Raw genomic sequence first — 14,680 nt, 5'->3', positions numbered from 1 at the left:
AAATTTTCAAATTGGCTTCCAGGAGGAAATGGAACGTGAAAGAAAAAGGAGAGAGGAGGAGGAAGCAAGAAAGAAAAAGGAAGAAGAAGAGAGAGCCAGAAAGAAGAGAGAAGAAGAAGAAATTAAACGATTGTACGGTTGAATGATTTTTTTCCCAATTAAAATTCTGTCATATTTATGATTGAAGAATTTTTGTTACTTATTTATCTTAGAAAACTGGAGATGGAAGCCAAAAGAAGGAAAGAAGAAGAGGAACGCAAGAAAAAGGAGGAGGAAGCAAGAAGAATCGAGGTAAGGGAAATAAAATGCATTTTTGTTGGTGTACAATTGTTTTTATATTACTAAGTATTAAAAAGATATTTGAATAAACTAAATATATTACTCTGTATCTTTGCTTTAAAAAACATTGCTCTGTATTTTTTGAAATTTTCTATCAAGACTGCAATAATTGTGTTTTGGAATTGAATTACATTTTTTCATGCAGTGAATACACGTACTGCACCGTCATAATTGTGTTTAGTTTCCTGTAGCTTCTAGGTATTACAGGGATCGCCCGCAATTTTGCTCTAATATTTCTATACATATAAAACAGGCACAAATGGCTGCGGAAATGGAACGAGAGAGAATCGAAGAAGAAAAAAGGTAATATTTGGGTAGTATTATTGAGTTAATTGATTTTGATCTTAAAAATTTGTTACAAATCATCAAACAGTGAAAAAATGCCGAATTTGATGAAAAAAAAACTGTAATAGCTTCCTTTCATTTGTTTATTAAACATATTTACATGATTGCAAAAATGGATTTGGGAAAATAGACAAGGACGATCAATAACTGTATTTTACGGTCAGATCTTGGGCAATTCCTGTAAATTAATCGTTGCTAGAAAATTTAAAGGTACTTACGGCCTGGCTTTGCCCATTGATGTTCCTCCTTCCATATCTATACACCCATCAGGATCAATGAGATTGTACTGGTTAAAATATGCCCTCCCCCATCTCCCCCGATACGGACGTCCACTTTTTTTTTATCAAAAATCGATGGTGCGTCTTATAAGCTGGTGCACCTAATGTATGAATCAGATAGTGCTTCATGCTTCATTGCCTACACTTAAAATCAGTACCAGTACTATTGTTTTATAAACAAACCACTGTTTTACATTTTCTTCGAATATAATACAATTGCCATAAATAGAATAAATATTGAGTTTTTTGTTTGTTCAATGAGCTTGGTACTGTAACCTGATACTTCTTGAAAACCATTGCGTCCTATAGACCGGTATGCCTTATTTATAGACGAGACCCCAATCTCATCAATTTATTGACAGTGCAGTGCGCCTTATGGTTCGTAAAAGGCTGTACAATATTAGTTATGGGCATAGTTATGTACATGTGCATGACTGAATAGTTGGGGTTCTGGAGTTTTGCTTTAAAACCAATTTAGATTTGTAATATTCTATATAGGCGTATTTGTCCGCAATTCTTTATATTTGCCAAATTTCATAGCATAAAATGGCACAATTAGAAGAAACGTTTTATTTAAACAATCAGATACACTTTTTTGGAATAATTTAAATGTTGAGTTTTCTCCAACTTCTTTAACTTTGTAAACTGTTCACTTCTTACTTCAACTTTACTTTTTTTAAATTTAGACAAGCCATCATAGAGCAAGAAAAACGTGACAGAGAACTCGCAATGCGTATTGCTCAAGATGAGGGCCAACAAGTTATTGAAGAAACACCCAAACCATTCCAGAAACCGTATGTTTTATAATTGCTTCTTTTTACTTTTTTGGAACATTTACATGGTGATTGTTGGCACTTCGGTTGACGCTTTCAACACCACTTAGAGAGTCTTCTTCACTTCTGAGTGAGTTTGAAAAACTGTTTATCGAATCACACATTGATATGATGGCTCGGTAGTGTAGCGCATAGCGCTAAGTGTTGCATCTCTGATTACCCCATCATCCTGCATGGGTGCACAGGTTCGAATTCCATGGGGGATAACTATGTGCGAGATGATTGCAGGACTCCTCGCCGCTAATAGGATGATTCACGTAACCGCTGGTCGGTTACAGCTTCCTCCACCATCAAGTCCATGCATTTGAAACAAATATTTGTCTTACTAATCCCATACTTGACATGGACTGGTGACCGGACGAGTGGCCGTGGTTCGTCATATGATTAAGCTGTCTCATCGGCTTCCATCTCCCCCAGGATAAATATGTAAATTCTATCTTATCCACTCGTTTTGGGTGAAAATTATTTATACCATTAGAGATATCCTATTTTAGTATTCCATTTATCGAGTTTTTATTAAAAAAAACTGTTCATTTCAGGGACGAGCCAGGAGCAAAGTATGAATTTATTGTATTTATGTTGCATGATAGTAATGCAGGAATAAATATCATTTGATTTCATATGATATTAAAATGAAGCATGCGCTTGATTTTCTATAAAGATATGATTTTGTTTGTTGTTTGATTAACTTGATGTAAAACTTTCTATTTTAATCTATTTTTGATTCTCTGTGCAATCGGTTTATATATTGAAAATCTTTTCATTCATTTTACCTGCGAATTGATTCTAATAATGACATACATTTTGAATCAAAATCATATTATAAGCCCTATTTTACATTGTTATTTTGTGATCATACTACAACTTAATGTTAGATATGTCCTGCCATACCCCACTTTAGTTCAATGGTTTGATACAAGGGTGGGCAACAGGAAGCCCAAAAAATATAGTGTGGCCCTTGTCAACACTCGGATTTTCCTCTTGAAGCATAAAATCCTAATTTGACAGTTTATGTTTGAAAAAGCGCTCACATGGGTAATTTTACACAATGTTTTTTTCTCTTATAGCTGCGTTAACTTTATCACTGTTTTGCCTGGTGCCTTTATTACTGTAAGTTAAAGTGAAAGTGGCATTCTCTCATTTTGCCTTTCTCGCAGTGCTCTGGTTGTTGCTAATGTACTTCGTTAGATGAAGGTTCTACAACTTCTGTTAAAGCTGATGTTAACAAACTATGCAAGATGTCAAAATTTTAAGTGTCCAACTAATCTTAAATAAATTAAATTTTTTGCATTGTGAGAATTTTTTAATTGGTTATGTACATGGAAAAAACTTCCGGGTAATTTTTTTTCGTGGCCCAACAAGATGTCTGAAGTTGGTTATATGGCCCACTGGGAAAAAAATGTTGCACACCCTTGGTTTGATATTTCCAACACAATCGAAAATATCTATGTTGTGACGCACAGTTTGGGAACTGCTGATCTATGTTATTAAATATTTATTAATCTCTGCATGAAATGATTTTATAGATTATTTTAATAATAATCAATAGCATTTTGTCCTTTTTTACCTTGTGAGTCAAAATGCCTGCATGATGAGCATCGTCTCATAATGTTAAATGACCATTGTTGTAACGTCAGATCTTAATTTGATTACGAAGTATGAAAAACCACCATCTAGCTCAGATGTTCTCAAAACTTTTTAAGTCTCGCGCTCCACCTCAAAAACAATAAGCTACAAATAAGACATAGTAAGGCGAAAGTATGTTTTATTGAAAAAACACGTTGAAAATACGTGAATAGAATGTAATTATCCAAAATAAAGAAATGGGAACCGACAAAAAGCACTAGAAACCTTGCCTAAATGTGCAAAAACTGTGAAAAACCGTCAAAAAGCACTGGAAACCTTGCCAAATTTTTATCAACTGGACTTGGTTACTTATTGAATGCTATACAAAACTTACTTTGGACTTGATAATGTCTCATTCGCAATTTGAATATACCGTCAAAACCATATGTGAGGACTCTATCCAACATGTCAGAAGAGATCTTACATGATATTTAATCATGGAAGAATATGCATTCTTTAGATCAAAAAATTTGTCTGTTTTGTTTATTTCAATTATGGTCGAATAATTTTTTTTTTATATTCGACCAGGGTCATATCCTCCAGTGGAAAGAACATTGACTTGACAAAATGGAAATATGCTGATCTCAGAGATACCATTAATACATCAACAGGTACATGTCGCAATACTTTTTTGCAATGTTAATTGTGATCGTGAAGCGTTAGAATTATGCCTCCATTTTGCATCTGGTTACTCAGTATGAAGTACGCAGGTTCAAATAATCTTTCCTCTGCTCAGGAACGAAGGGAATGGAACGTTTTGTTATTATTGTTACTAATCATCTTGTTGCTAGTATTTCTTTTCCTCTTCTTGTTGTAAAAAAATCGCATTTCTTGTATACTAATGGACCAATTGATTTGAAATTTTCAGTGGTTAAAGATTGTATATTTCGCCAGAAGGCTATTACTTTTATTTGTTTCAAAAATTTCTGCGAGCTCTGTGGGATTTGTTATTTGTGTGCAAAGACGTCATCATTGTGGCAGTATCGTGTTTGCATTAGTTCTGGTTTTCAGGTGAAGGCGTGAAGACTGCGGTACCGGTCTTTTACTGTGTAAGATTGCATACCCGTACTACTTTGTTTTGGCCTCCGTGTCCATATATTTGAGCATCGCTCTCTTGTTATTCAACCTACATCCATGCAATTTCCAATCCATATTGATTATTCAACTGAGACTAGTGACTGCAGCTCGCCATTGAAATAAAACTCATAGGCTTTTCTTTCTCAGGATAAATTGAAGAAAAAAAGCTTAATTTATGCTTGCAGATTACATTCATACCACTTTTCTAGTTTTATCGTTTCTTTCTAGCATCCCTAGTTATTATGTTTTTTTAAATTTTTATTCTAGACGTTGCACTGTTGGAAGCATGTCGTGCTGAGTTTCATCGAAGATTAAAAGTCTATCATAAGTGGAAAAATACAAATAAAGCAAGAAATCAAGGAAATCAGGATAAACAAGAGGAACGAGCACCGACTGAAATTACTCAACATGGTAATAAAGACATTGGATGGTTAATACTACTTTCAATCATGTTAATTTACCAGTAATGTTATAATCTATATTAATCTGTTACTCCCAAATCAAACAAGTTGATAGAGTGAATAAGTAAGATAATTAGAAGGTTGTAAGTCTAACAATGGTGTTGTCTTGTTCTAGCTGCTCATGGGGTCCAGCAGAGAGCTCTTCCAAAGATACCACAAGCTGAAATGAAAGCTCAGCGTTATTTCCGTATTCCGTTTATTCGACCTGCTGATCGTGGTGTAGATGCAACCATGCGTAAAAAAGGATGGTGGTTCGCACATTTCGATGGACCATATATCGCTCGACAAATGGAATTACATCCTGATAAAGTTCCACTTCTTCTAGTTGCTGGTGGGTTGAGATTATCATGTTCTAAAACCCTAAAGAGGTGTCGGAAATTGGGTTTAAAACTGAGGTTTTTTTAATGTCACCCCCAAATAGTGAGGCCATATGTACGCATACCTCACTGCCAACAGACATTTAAAGTGTATTTTCATTATTGATTCATACCTGATATGTGTTTTTGTTTTTGTTACATAGAGTCTGTCCTGCTCACATATACATTCAGTTGTGTTGTTCTATTGATTCCTCCGGTAGAAACGATATTTTAGTCACAGATTTTCTATATTTAATTGTTATTTTTAGGCAAGGATGACATTCAGATATGTGAATTAACTCTTGAAGAAACTGGATTAGCAAGAAAGAAAGGGGCTGAAATACTACAGCACGAGTTTGAACAAGTAAGTAAAAAATTTGGAAACTAGCTAACTTAATTGCAACAGCTATAATTTGTACGGCACGTTACCATTTAAAGGGTCTGCCTATATGAGAATTTCATAAATTCACCGTTTTAGGGCCGTTTTTAGGGGGTCGGTTTATATGTGAGATATGCTTATGTGCAAGGGTATACGATATGTCTCGGGTTAGGTTCCCGTACATTTGAACCCACGACAACTGCACCTGCATACTATTGCACCTATGGAAATTTTTTTTGTTTTGCGGATATTTGAACCCATACTAACCCTAACCCGTGGGTTTTAGCACCCGCATATAGATCGAACCCGCGGATATACACATGGGTTCAAATGTACGTGGGTTCAAATGTACGGTCACCCTCGGGTTAACTCTGGTTCAACTCGTAACCCGAGAAAATGCTATTTTCTTTTCGCCTGCCGCTCTTTTGAATTTTGTTATTTATTATTGCAAGTTCTCATACTCGAACAGTTTCTAAATGCTGTATGTTGTATTCAGGTATGGGTTTCAAGTGGAGGAAGAGAGTACTTACTTCGTGCTATAGCAAATAAACAAGCCAGGCCCACATATGCCACTGCTATGATGCAACAGGCTACTGCTAGATAAGACACAACAGACAAATTGACCATGTCATATGAGGTATTGAAATATCGGGCAATTTACAGTTTTTGTGCACTGTATCTTCGTTGTTTTAGTGAACTAGGCACCTTGTGTTTGACACTATTTTCGTTGGTTTTGCGATTCATTCTTAGGAGAAATGTTCTAAATTGAATCTTTTCTTGCTAAAATGCCATGATCATGATTTAATTAGAATATAGACACATTTTAGTCCAAAATTATGGCAATCTTGAATACATATTTGGAATGTCATTATTCATGAATAAATTAAATATTCTTAATGAACTAAATTTTTTATTGTTTCCAATCGTATATATATTTATAATCGTATGATACCGGTACATCATTGCCCAAAACGTACACACTCTCTCGTTAATGTAATCCGAACAGCTATTTTCTGATACATATATATATGTATATAATTCACTTCATCGTTGCATCAAGTGTAATAAATTCAGAGATGGTTCAATATTATCACACTAATGTCTTTGCTCAATAAAATGGCGAAATTGTCAAAAATGCGATGTAGTTATGATATTGTGGATATTTTTCTGGTTAAATTTTTTGTTTTGTGAGTAGGTAATTTTCTTGTCTATTTCTGATATAAAAAATTGGATGCTATTACAGCAGAAGGTCATCTTCCATTTGTCGTCTACCCAGTCTAAGATCTACCAAGTCTTATCTATTTAAGTTACGGAAAATGGTCTCCCTCGCTGTCACAAGCTTGAGGTAGATTTACCCTATAGTGTGGTACATCTTGCGCTATTTTGGCACCAAATATTGTCTTATTCATTGGTGGTGAAATAATAAAACCATTGCCAAGTTTATATCGTCATGCTGCTTCTATAATCAACCTGTAATTAGCATAGTGCAATGATTTTAGTGTAATTCCAAGTGCAACTTGGACTATCATATGTGACTTTATTATAGTCATCTAACAGATATTTTACATTCGTGATTATCTACGTACTTTTCCTTCAATAGATATTCTATTGCCAACATTAGTATAATTTTGGGCAAAATTGTTCATTGTGACATATTTTATGCAAAATGTTTTTAAAATTGTGATCACTGTATTATATCAGTAACATAATATTTATCTGCGTATCATGAAATACATAATCGGTTTTCGGTCGGCGATGAAATGATTCTTTCATGTTTTTTTCTGTCTTGCGATACGTCAAATTAATCGCCTTTTTGTATAGTATGTCTTCAATTAGTCTTGACTGTTTAATGTGATTAGTTAGTTTTAATTAGCACTATCAATTATATATATTGATTATTCAATGATTTTAGCACTTTTCAATCTTATTGCCTCTTATTAATTGTATATGTATGATTTTTCAAATTGCCAATTTCTTGTAGGTATATATTCAAAACTGTATTATTTAAAATCCTGATATATTGTATTTAGTATTTAATTCACATCAAATGATTGGATTGAAAAAATGATTTGTTTTTGTAAAGAAAATTTATAATGAAGATGAAGAGGTGTACCGGTATTGTCAAAATTTCGTACGGTACTGATAATAACAAATTTCTTATACCTTATGCTGTTGCCTTGGTTGAATCCCTTTTCAAATACTTTATGCTCGCTTACGGTATCCAATATATCATTTATGAAATATAATATCTATTAGACGTAACAATTTATTTTAATCATAGCAAAGTTCATACTACATTTGAATAACCATATGAAAATGGAAATATTTTAATATTATTCATAAATTTAAAATATTAGGAAAAAATAATCGTATTACATGCATATTTTCTCGATTGGTATTGAATTTTCTGTAATTTGTAGTTTTGTTTTTTCGCCAGCATTTGAACCTCTGTTGTAGGCTTTTAGTACAATTTAAAATCGTCTGATTTCTGTTTATCTTTGATTTTGTGGTGAAATTTCTTCAAATGTTAGTGAATAATAAAAATGAATGTATGATTAAATATCTAAGTGTTGTTATTGATATGAAGATTGGCACTGTTCATCAGAATGAAACGTTTTTAATGACTTCGAAAAGAAGAAGAATCTAAAACTGGTTTTCTCCTTCAAAATTAGAATCAAGATCTTATCAGAAGCAGATTGAACATGTACAGCTGCGCCACACTCTACCAAGCCTCATTTTACACCCAATTGTTCAAATGGGGTTTTAGAAATTCTGATCTTTAAGCCCTAAGTTTTCCTATATAGGTGTGTTGGAAATAAGATATCATTTTTAAGTTCATATATTTCCAGTCTTGCTACTGTAATCAGTAGTTTATGTTTTCATCATGCTAAAAAAGCACTTGCAACATACAAATTATATATAAAGAAATTGCATTCCAGGGTAAAGTGAGAAGCGGAAACCAATACTGGTTGCGTGTGGAAACTCAGTTTGGACCTTTTCGAAATGTCTTTCATTCATTGTAGAAGCACCCAATGGTTTCAAATTGTGCAAATTAATGACCTCTCATTAGGTTATAAGTTTTAGTAATACGGAAGAATGAAGAGTTATTTAAAAAACGCCATATTGAAAATGCTCGTTATGAATTGAGCATGATTTGTTATCCTCATGTGTTTAGAAATTATACAAAACATGCGCTCAGCAGGCGATGTTATGTGGCAATGGCGTTTTATCGCCATCTACATTCTATAGCAGTGATTTTCAACCTTTTATGTACCGCGGAACACTTTTTTTAATCTGAAATTGTGGCGGAACACCAATCGAAATTTTTGGAAATAAACTATATTATGCAATTAACTGACGTCGATCATTTCGGCATGAAAATAAAATAACAAAATCAATAATATAGCTTGTCAACTTCAGGAAAAGACGTGACACATTCCGATTCAGAGCTACAAGAGCTAAAGTACGGTACAAATATATGTTTTTGCAAGTTTGCTTATGAATACTATGATTATGGTAGCTAGAAACAGAAATGGTATTTTAGTGTGATATTTGGGTTTGTTTCGATGAGTTTCAAATATTTTATTCTGTTATCGAGGAGAGACAAACACGCAGCTCTTTCTCAACGGCTCTCAATTTCTCGCGTTTTTTTTTATACGCAACAGGAGTCCAGAAAGTTGGAGGTCGATTTGGAAATTAATAGAAACATTGAAAATTGGCAGCAAAGCGATTTTTACTGTTTAATTCCGTCATAATCGCTACTTTTTTCGCCCCCTGAACGTTTTCTTATCACCGCCTTTGTTCTTGTGCGCAAGTATTAATTCTTGTCGATCGGCGGAGATCGAAGTTTCATATTTTGGCATAACTATATGCGTTCACATCGGCGAGAGATGTTAATGACATTAAGGAGTTATTTTAAATTCCAACTTAATTTTCTTCTGATTTTTATCTTTTGCGCTGGCTTAGATCTAACTTATCGCCGTTTGCAAATTAAACGTCCCAGTTTAGCGAATAATATTATCATTATCGACAACGGGATGCACACATTTATTAAGACGATAATTGAGTTTCTTATGCACCAGGCTGGTGTCAGTGTTATTTCCGGAATAAATCAATTAGATACTGTGATTAGATAAATCTGTGATTGCGTGAATCCTGAATGTTGATTCAAAAGCTGAAACAAAGGCATTTCTACGTGGTCATTAAGCGAGATGACGATGAAGAGCACTTCTTTAACGATATCTTACATGTGCGACCTGATGCAAAAAAAATTGTGAACAATTTTTGCCCAATTTATTTTGTGCTGATTAGACGCTGATTAGAATTAATCATCTCGAGTGTTAACGTTTTCTATTCCAACAAAACAATACCGCGACCATTGTCATAGCTAAAATCGTTAACTACAAATTCACAATTTTATTTACGGAATTTGCAAATTTAACACTTCACTTGACGATTTTGATGATGCCACGGCCTAATTATTACTTCGAGAAAAGCTTCAAAATGCAACGAATGTAATCAACTCCGATGATGACTCCATTCATGGTCGAGTATAATGTTCACATTTTCGAAACATTATATGGTCAAGAATGGAATGGATCACTAAAAATACACGCTGGGATAAAGTCTATTAAAAGGGAATATGGCCTGTCATTTCTTATCTGGTTACAAGTTTTTTATACCGACTTTCCAAAATTCTGACTCGCCGTTTTCAAATCGACTCTATTTATATTATTTGAATGACGTCATAATACTTCGAAAAAGCAATTTTTCGCGGAACACCTGGAGGTCTCTCGCGGAACACCGGTTGAAAATCACTGCTATAGGGTTTACATATTTATCCTGGGGGAAAGGAAATCACATGGCGAATCATGGCCTTTCGTCCGGTTACTAGTTAGTTGCCAGTAATTTTTCAGATGCATGGACTTGATGGGGATGAAAGCCCCATCCTTTGGAGCCCAGGATTCTAGCAATTTATTTGTACATATCAGGCACGAGGCATGTGGTTGAATGTTTTAATTTAAAAAACAATATTTATTTTTAAGGGGAGAGTTTCACTGGGATCAAGCATCGAGGAATCATCCATAGTAACGGAGAATACCATATAACGTCACAGTCTCGGCCTCCATATCGGCAATTTGGCACTGCGCAATAAACCAAAAGGAAGCGCAATCTGAAACTTCACCATCGAATTCCTCAAAAAAAGACACTTCTAATAAGTTGGAGGGGACAACAATACTGGGCGCAAAATTGATTCAATGCATTTTCGTTTACATATCGTCGGATAAGAACAGAAGGGGCCTAAGTCACATTTCGGGAAACTCACTTTTTTCTTTGGGGTCTTGAGCCATGCTCTACATTCTACAATATGGTGGTCTTGAAATCCTGAATTTCTCAATATTAAAAATTTTAGCTGGACTTTGGAATATAATAATTTTCAGAAGTTGAGAACAGGCCTAATTTCCAATATGATGGACATAAGCCTTTTCACCCCATATATTTACTGACGATATGGACATGCCCATTTACACTCAAGTTTAGGTACAGATAATCTCAATGAGCGAGTGGAAAAATAATTGTTATGGTCTTGTAGATTATAAGCGACTTAGTGCTTATGGTGAGGCTCTACAAGAAGCCTATAACGTGTTGGGCGGTGACACTTCGCGCTATTAACTTCCTTTTATGTATAACCTGCCAGGTTTCTCGATAATAATTAACAACTCCCCAACTTTGAATATGAACGAAATATATTGCAGTCGATAAAATACCAGTCTACGTGCACAAGTACGATATAGACGAATAAATGAACGACGAAATTGTGTGATGATAAGAACAAATACTGAAATAATTCCAGTATTGTAGAGACACAAATGATCACAGTATTGTAGAATGTAGAGGTCCAAATCAAGTAATGTTGAGGTCAAATGATCATTGTTGAGACGCAACGATCAACTGTCGAGGTCGAAATGATCATTGTAGAATACGAAAGATCAATTGTAGAGGGTTGCTAAAGTTTACGACCAACCCAACAGGCAGGTTAACTACATACTTAATTCTAGAATATGCAAACAATAGCAACATTAAATTATGCAAAACGAATCAAACCCTATCACGTAAAGACAAGACAAGAAAACAACCCACTTCAACGCGACATATAAATTAACACTACTATAACGGCAAACTAACACGAAGTAAATTGTAAACAGCCGACTGGCAATGATTCGAAATGATAAACAAACAAGAACGAGAGAAAAAGTAAAGGCCGATAACAGACTTTGTTTACGTCGATATGCCGTTTTTTGTCATTTCGTATTATTGAAACAATATTTTGATTGGAATTTGAACTACCCGTGGTACAGGAAATTTGATGAGCACCTAGAATCAATATTCACATATACGAAAGTTTTCCATTCTGTTAAATTTCAATAATGATCAAACTAAATATAGTATAAGTTTACCATATAAAAATGAGATACTACCTAGAGTTAGTTGGTAGATAGTTTGTATTCACTCTTTTAATTGACAATCAAATTTTTTCAGTACCCAGAAATGCTTTCAAATTTCCAAAGATAGTGACAATAAATCTATCTGATTTAACAAGTTAATGTTTAGATCAATCCCCCATGTTTTTCGAAGACACATGATTTGAAACCAACAGTTTTAATGTTACGTCTTTTGTTTGAAGACTTTTCAGAATTGGTCCAATTTAAACAATAAATGTTTGTTCTGTTGTATTGAATAAATACACACTAGCTTATGTCAAAACTGGACTAGGTTAGTAATATTTAGGTAGTAAGGAATAGGGTCAACAGCACCAAGGTCATAATTATGAATGTAAGTTTTAGAATCGGTTTGAAGCATTTCAGGAAATACGTCTTGGTTCTATTTGAAAAAAAAGGTTGCAATATGGAATAGCTCGCCTCGTTGAATATTTTCCTTGTACTTTTAGATTTTGACAAACCACAACTATCTTGGGGTTGTACTTATGGTTTCGATCGATTTTGTTCGACTAATCAAAATGTGTAGTACGTTCTAAAATATCTTGTAATATAAGTATTTATTTAGAACAGCAATATTATACCATTGCAAAGTATTTATTCATCAATAAACATAAATATGCTATGTTTCTCTTGAGCGCATTTCTCCTTAAAATCATAACAAATTGATACTGAACCACATTGACCTGACATTTATCAGAAAGGCCATTTGTATAAGAATTCTAAAAATCAGTTTTAAAAGCAAATTTTTAAAATCAACCATCATTGTTTATTCCGAAATGAAATGTTTGATTAACGAAATTTACATTCATAAAAATTTGTTCATTGCAACAAGGCCTAAGTCGCCTTGTATTACTTTGTAGTCCATACAAAAAAAACAAAAAAACACTGCGTTTACGTTGTAAATATAAAACAGGCACAAATTGCTACGGAAATGGAACGAAAGAGAATCGAAGAAGATAAAAGGTAATATAAGTCAAATTGATTTATGAAAATAATCAATCAATTACCGTGTCTTAATGACCATAAGGCGAACTTTAAGCCCTTATTTCTCTCGAAATTTGACCGTACGCAGTACGCCTTATAAGTTGGTGTACCTAATGTATGGATCAAGTAGCTTCAGTATTATTGTTTCATGAACAAACCATCGTTTTATGTTATTTTTATAAAATACAATAACCATAAAAATATTGAGTTTTTTTTTATTGAGCTTTGACCAGGGATGGCAATATAGAATACCGAATCCGGAGGATTCAAATCTCTGAGTATTCGAATCCAAAAGTATTCAATAACACGATTCGGTTACCATCTCTTCGGCGCCGTGCGATTAACTTTTGTATTTCAGATTCATTAATCAGTGACGAGCGTTGACGAAATATCTCTCGTTTGATTATACTTGTGTTTTCTCGCAAAGAATCGCGAAAGCGGTACATATTTTTCGGAATTCAAGTCGCCGATGAATCCGTTCCTATCGTCCAAGTTCGACCAATGACATTAAACAACATGATGCGCAACTCCGGCATTTTTGTCCGAAGATCGTATTCGATAGCACGCTCCAATGCACATACTTGACGAGACGAAAACGAGCGGATGTGTGCTGCTTTCAAGGCGTAGCACGAATGGTGTTCGTGCCTGCTTTGACAGTTGTTGTCGATTTTAATGATATTTTTGAAAGTTGGGGTAAAAAGAAATCGGTAAAAGGTAAGGTGAATACTATTGTTGTATATCACACCCGGGCATCGCACTGTTAAGTACATATGGGAAAGCCAGCCTTTGTCAAATACTACGAAGTTATTAATTCAGTACGGTACGTAGTTGCCCATTTGCCGAAATTACATATTTACTTACTCCTTATGGTTTCAAATAGTTCATGCACCTTCAGTTAGATTTTTTTAATCAGTGAGGATATATACTCATTGTTGATTGCTGCTCATTGTAACATACTATTACGCATTCACTTTCATTTGCGTATTGAATCAAAGTGTTAACAAGTTCAACTAACATTTCACTCATACCGGTCTATATTGTATAGTCTGATTTCTCAAGTATTTGGAGCCACGAATGCTTGTAATTTTCTGACTAAACCCTTTTATTAGTTGGTTTATTTTCCAAAATTCAGTAAAATATTTTTTAAATAAAACATGAGATATTGGATTTATTAGCTTTTCCATTCTGAATCATATAGACTGCTTTATTTATTCTTAACGAAAATTAATAAATCTCCTCTCTTTCTTCAGATGTGAAAGTTGTGGACAAACCTGTCTAAGCATTGTGAGACTCTTGCAGCACAAGAGGCAATAGCAGAAATAGTAAGTATATCAATCAAGAAATTAAGCCGACATAAAGCAAAACTTTCAACTATTCGTCTAAACTCAATTTCCTATTATTTATTCACAGGACAACTATAGCAGACGGGGAGATATCAGAAGTCTGGCGACATATCAGTGACAGTGTGATTCCAAGAAATATAATGCAATTGAAAATTGCAA

General features: G+C 34.1%; 1 protein-coding gene across 10 annotated transcripts in view; it reads left to right on the top strand.

Annotated features, from left to right (window-relative positions):
* LOC120337253 (unconventional myosin-VI-like) overlaps window positions 1-14,680 on the top strand; it is a 50,809-nt gene that overhangs the window by 24,957 nt on the left and 11,172 nt on the right. The window contains exons 23-32 of one of the 10 annotated variants that reach the window (XM_039404982.2): window positions 23-132; window positions 213-291; window positions 593-642; window positions 1,649-1,756; window positions 2,335-2,352; window positions 3,950-4,032; window positions 4,766-4,909; window positions 5,075-5,290; window positions 5,585-5,679; window positions 6,191-8,262. In XM_039404982.2, the coding sequence (XP_039260916.2) occupies window positions 23-132; window positions 213-291; window positions 593-642; window positions 1,649-1,756; window positions 2,335-2,352; window positions 3,950-4,032; window positions 4,766-4,909; window positions 5,075-5,290; window positions 5,585-5,679; window positions 6,191-6,298 (1,011 nt within the window). In that variant the 3' untranslated portion in view covers window positions 6,299-8,262. Of the gene's footprint in view, window positions 1-22; window positions 133-212; window positions 292-592; window positions 643-1,646; window positions 1,757-2,334; window positions 2,353-3,949; window positions 4,033-4,765; window positions 4,910-5,074; window positions 5,291-5,584; window positions 5,680-6,190; window positions 8,263-14,680 lie in introns of those variants that run through there. The other 9 variants (XM_078116714.1, XM_078116710.1, XM_078116712.1 and 6 more) reach the window with 9 other exon arrangements.

This window comes from Styela clava, chromosome 10 (genome assembly GCF_964204865.1).
Source record: "Styela clava chromosome 10, kaStyClav1.hap1.2, whole genome shotgun sequence".
NCBI lineage: Eukaryota > Metazoa > Chordata > Ascidiacea > Stolidobranchia > Styelidae > Styela > Styela clava.
This window is presented reverse-complemented; position numbering and strand designations above follow the sequence as displayed.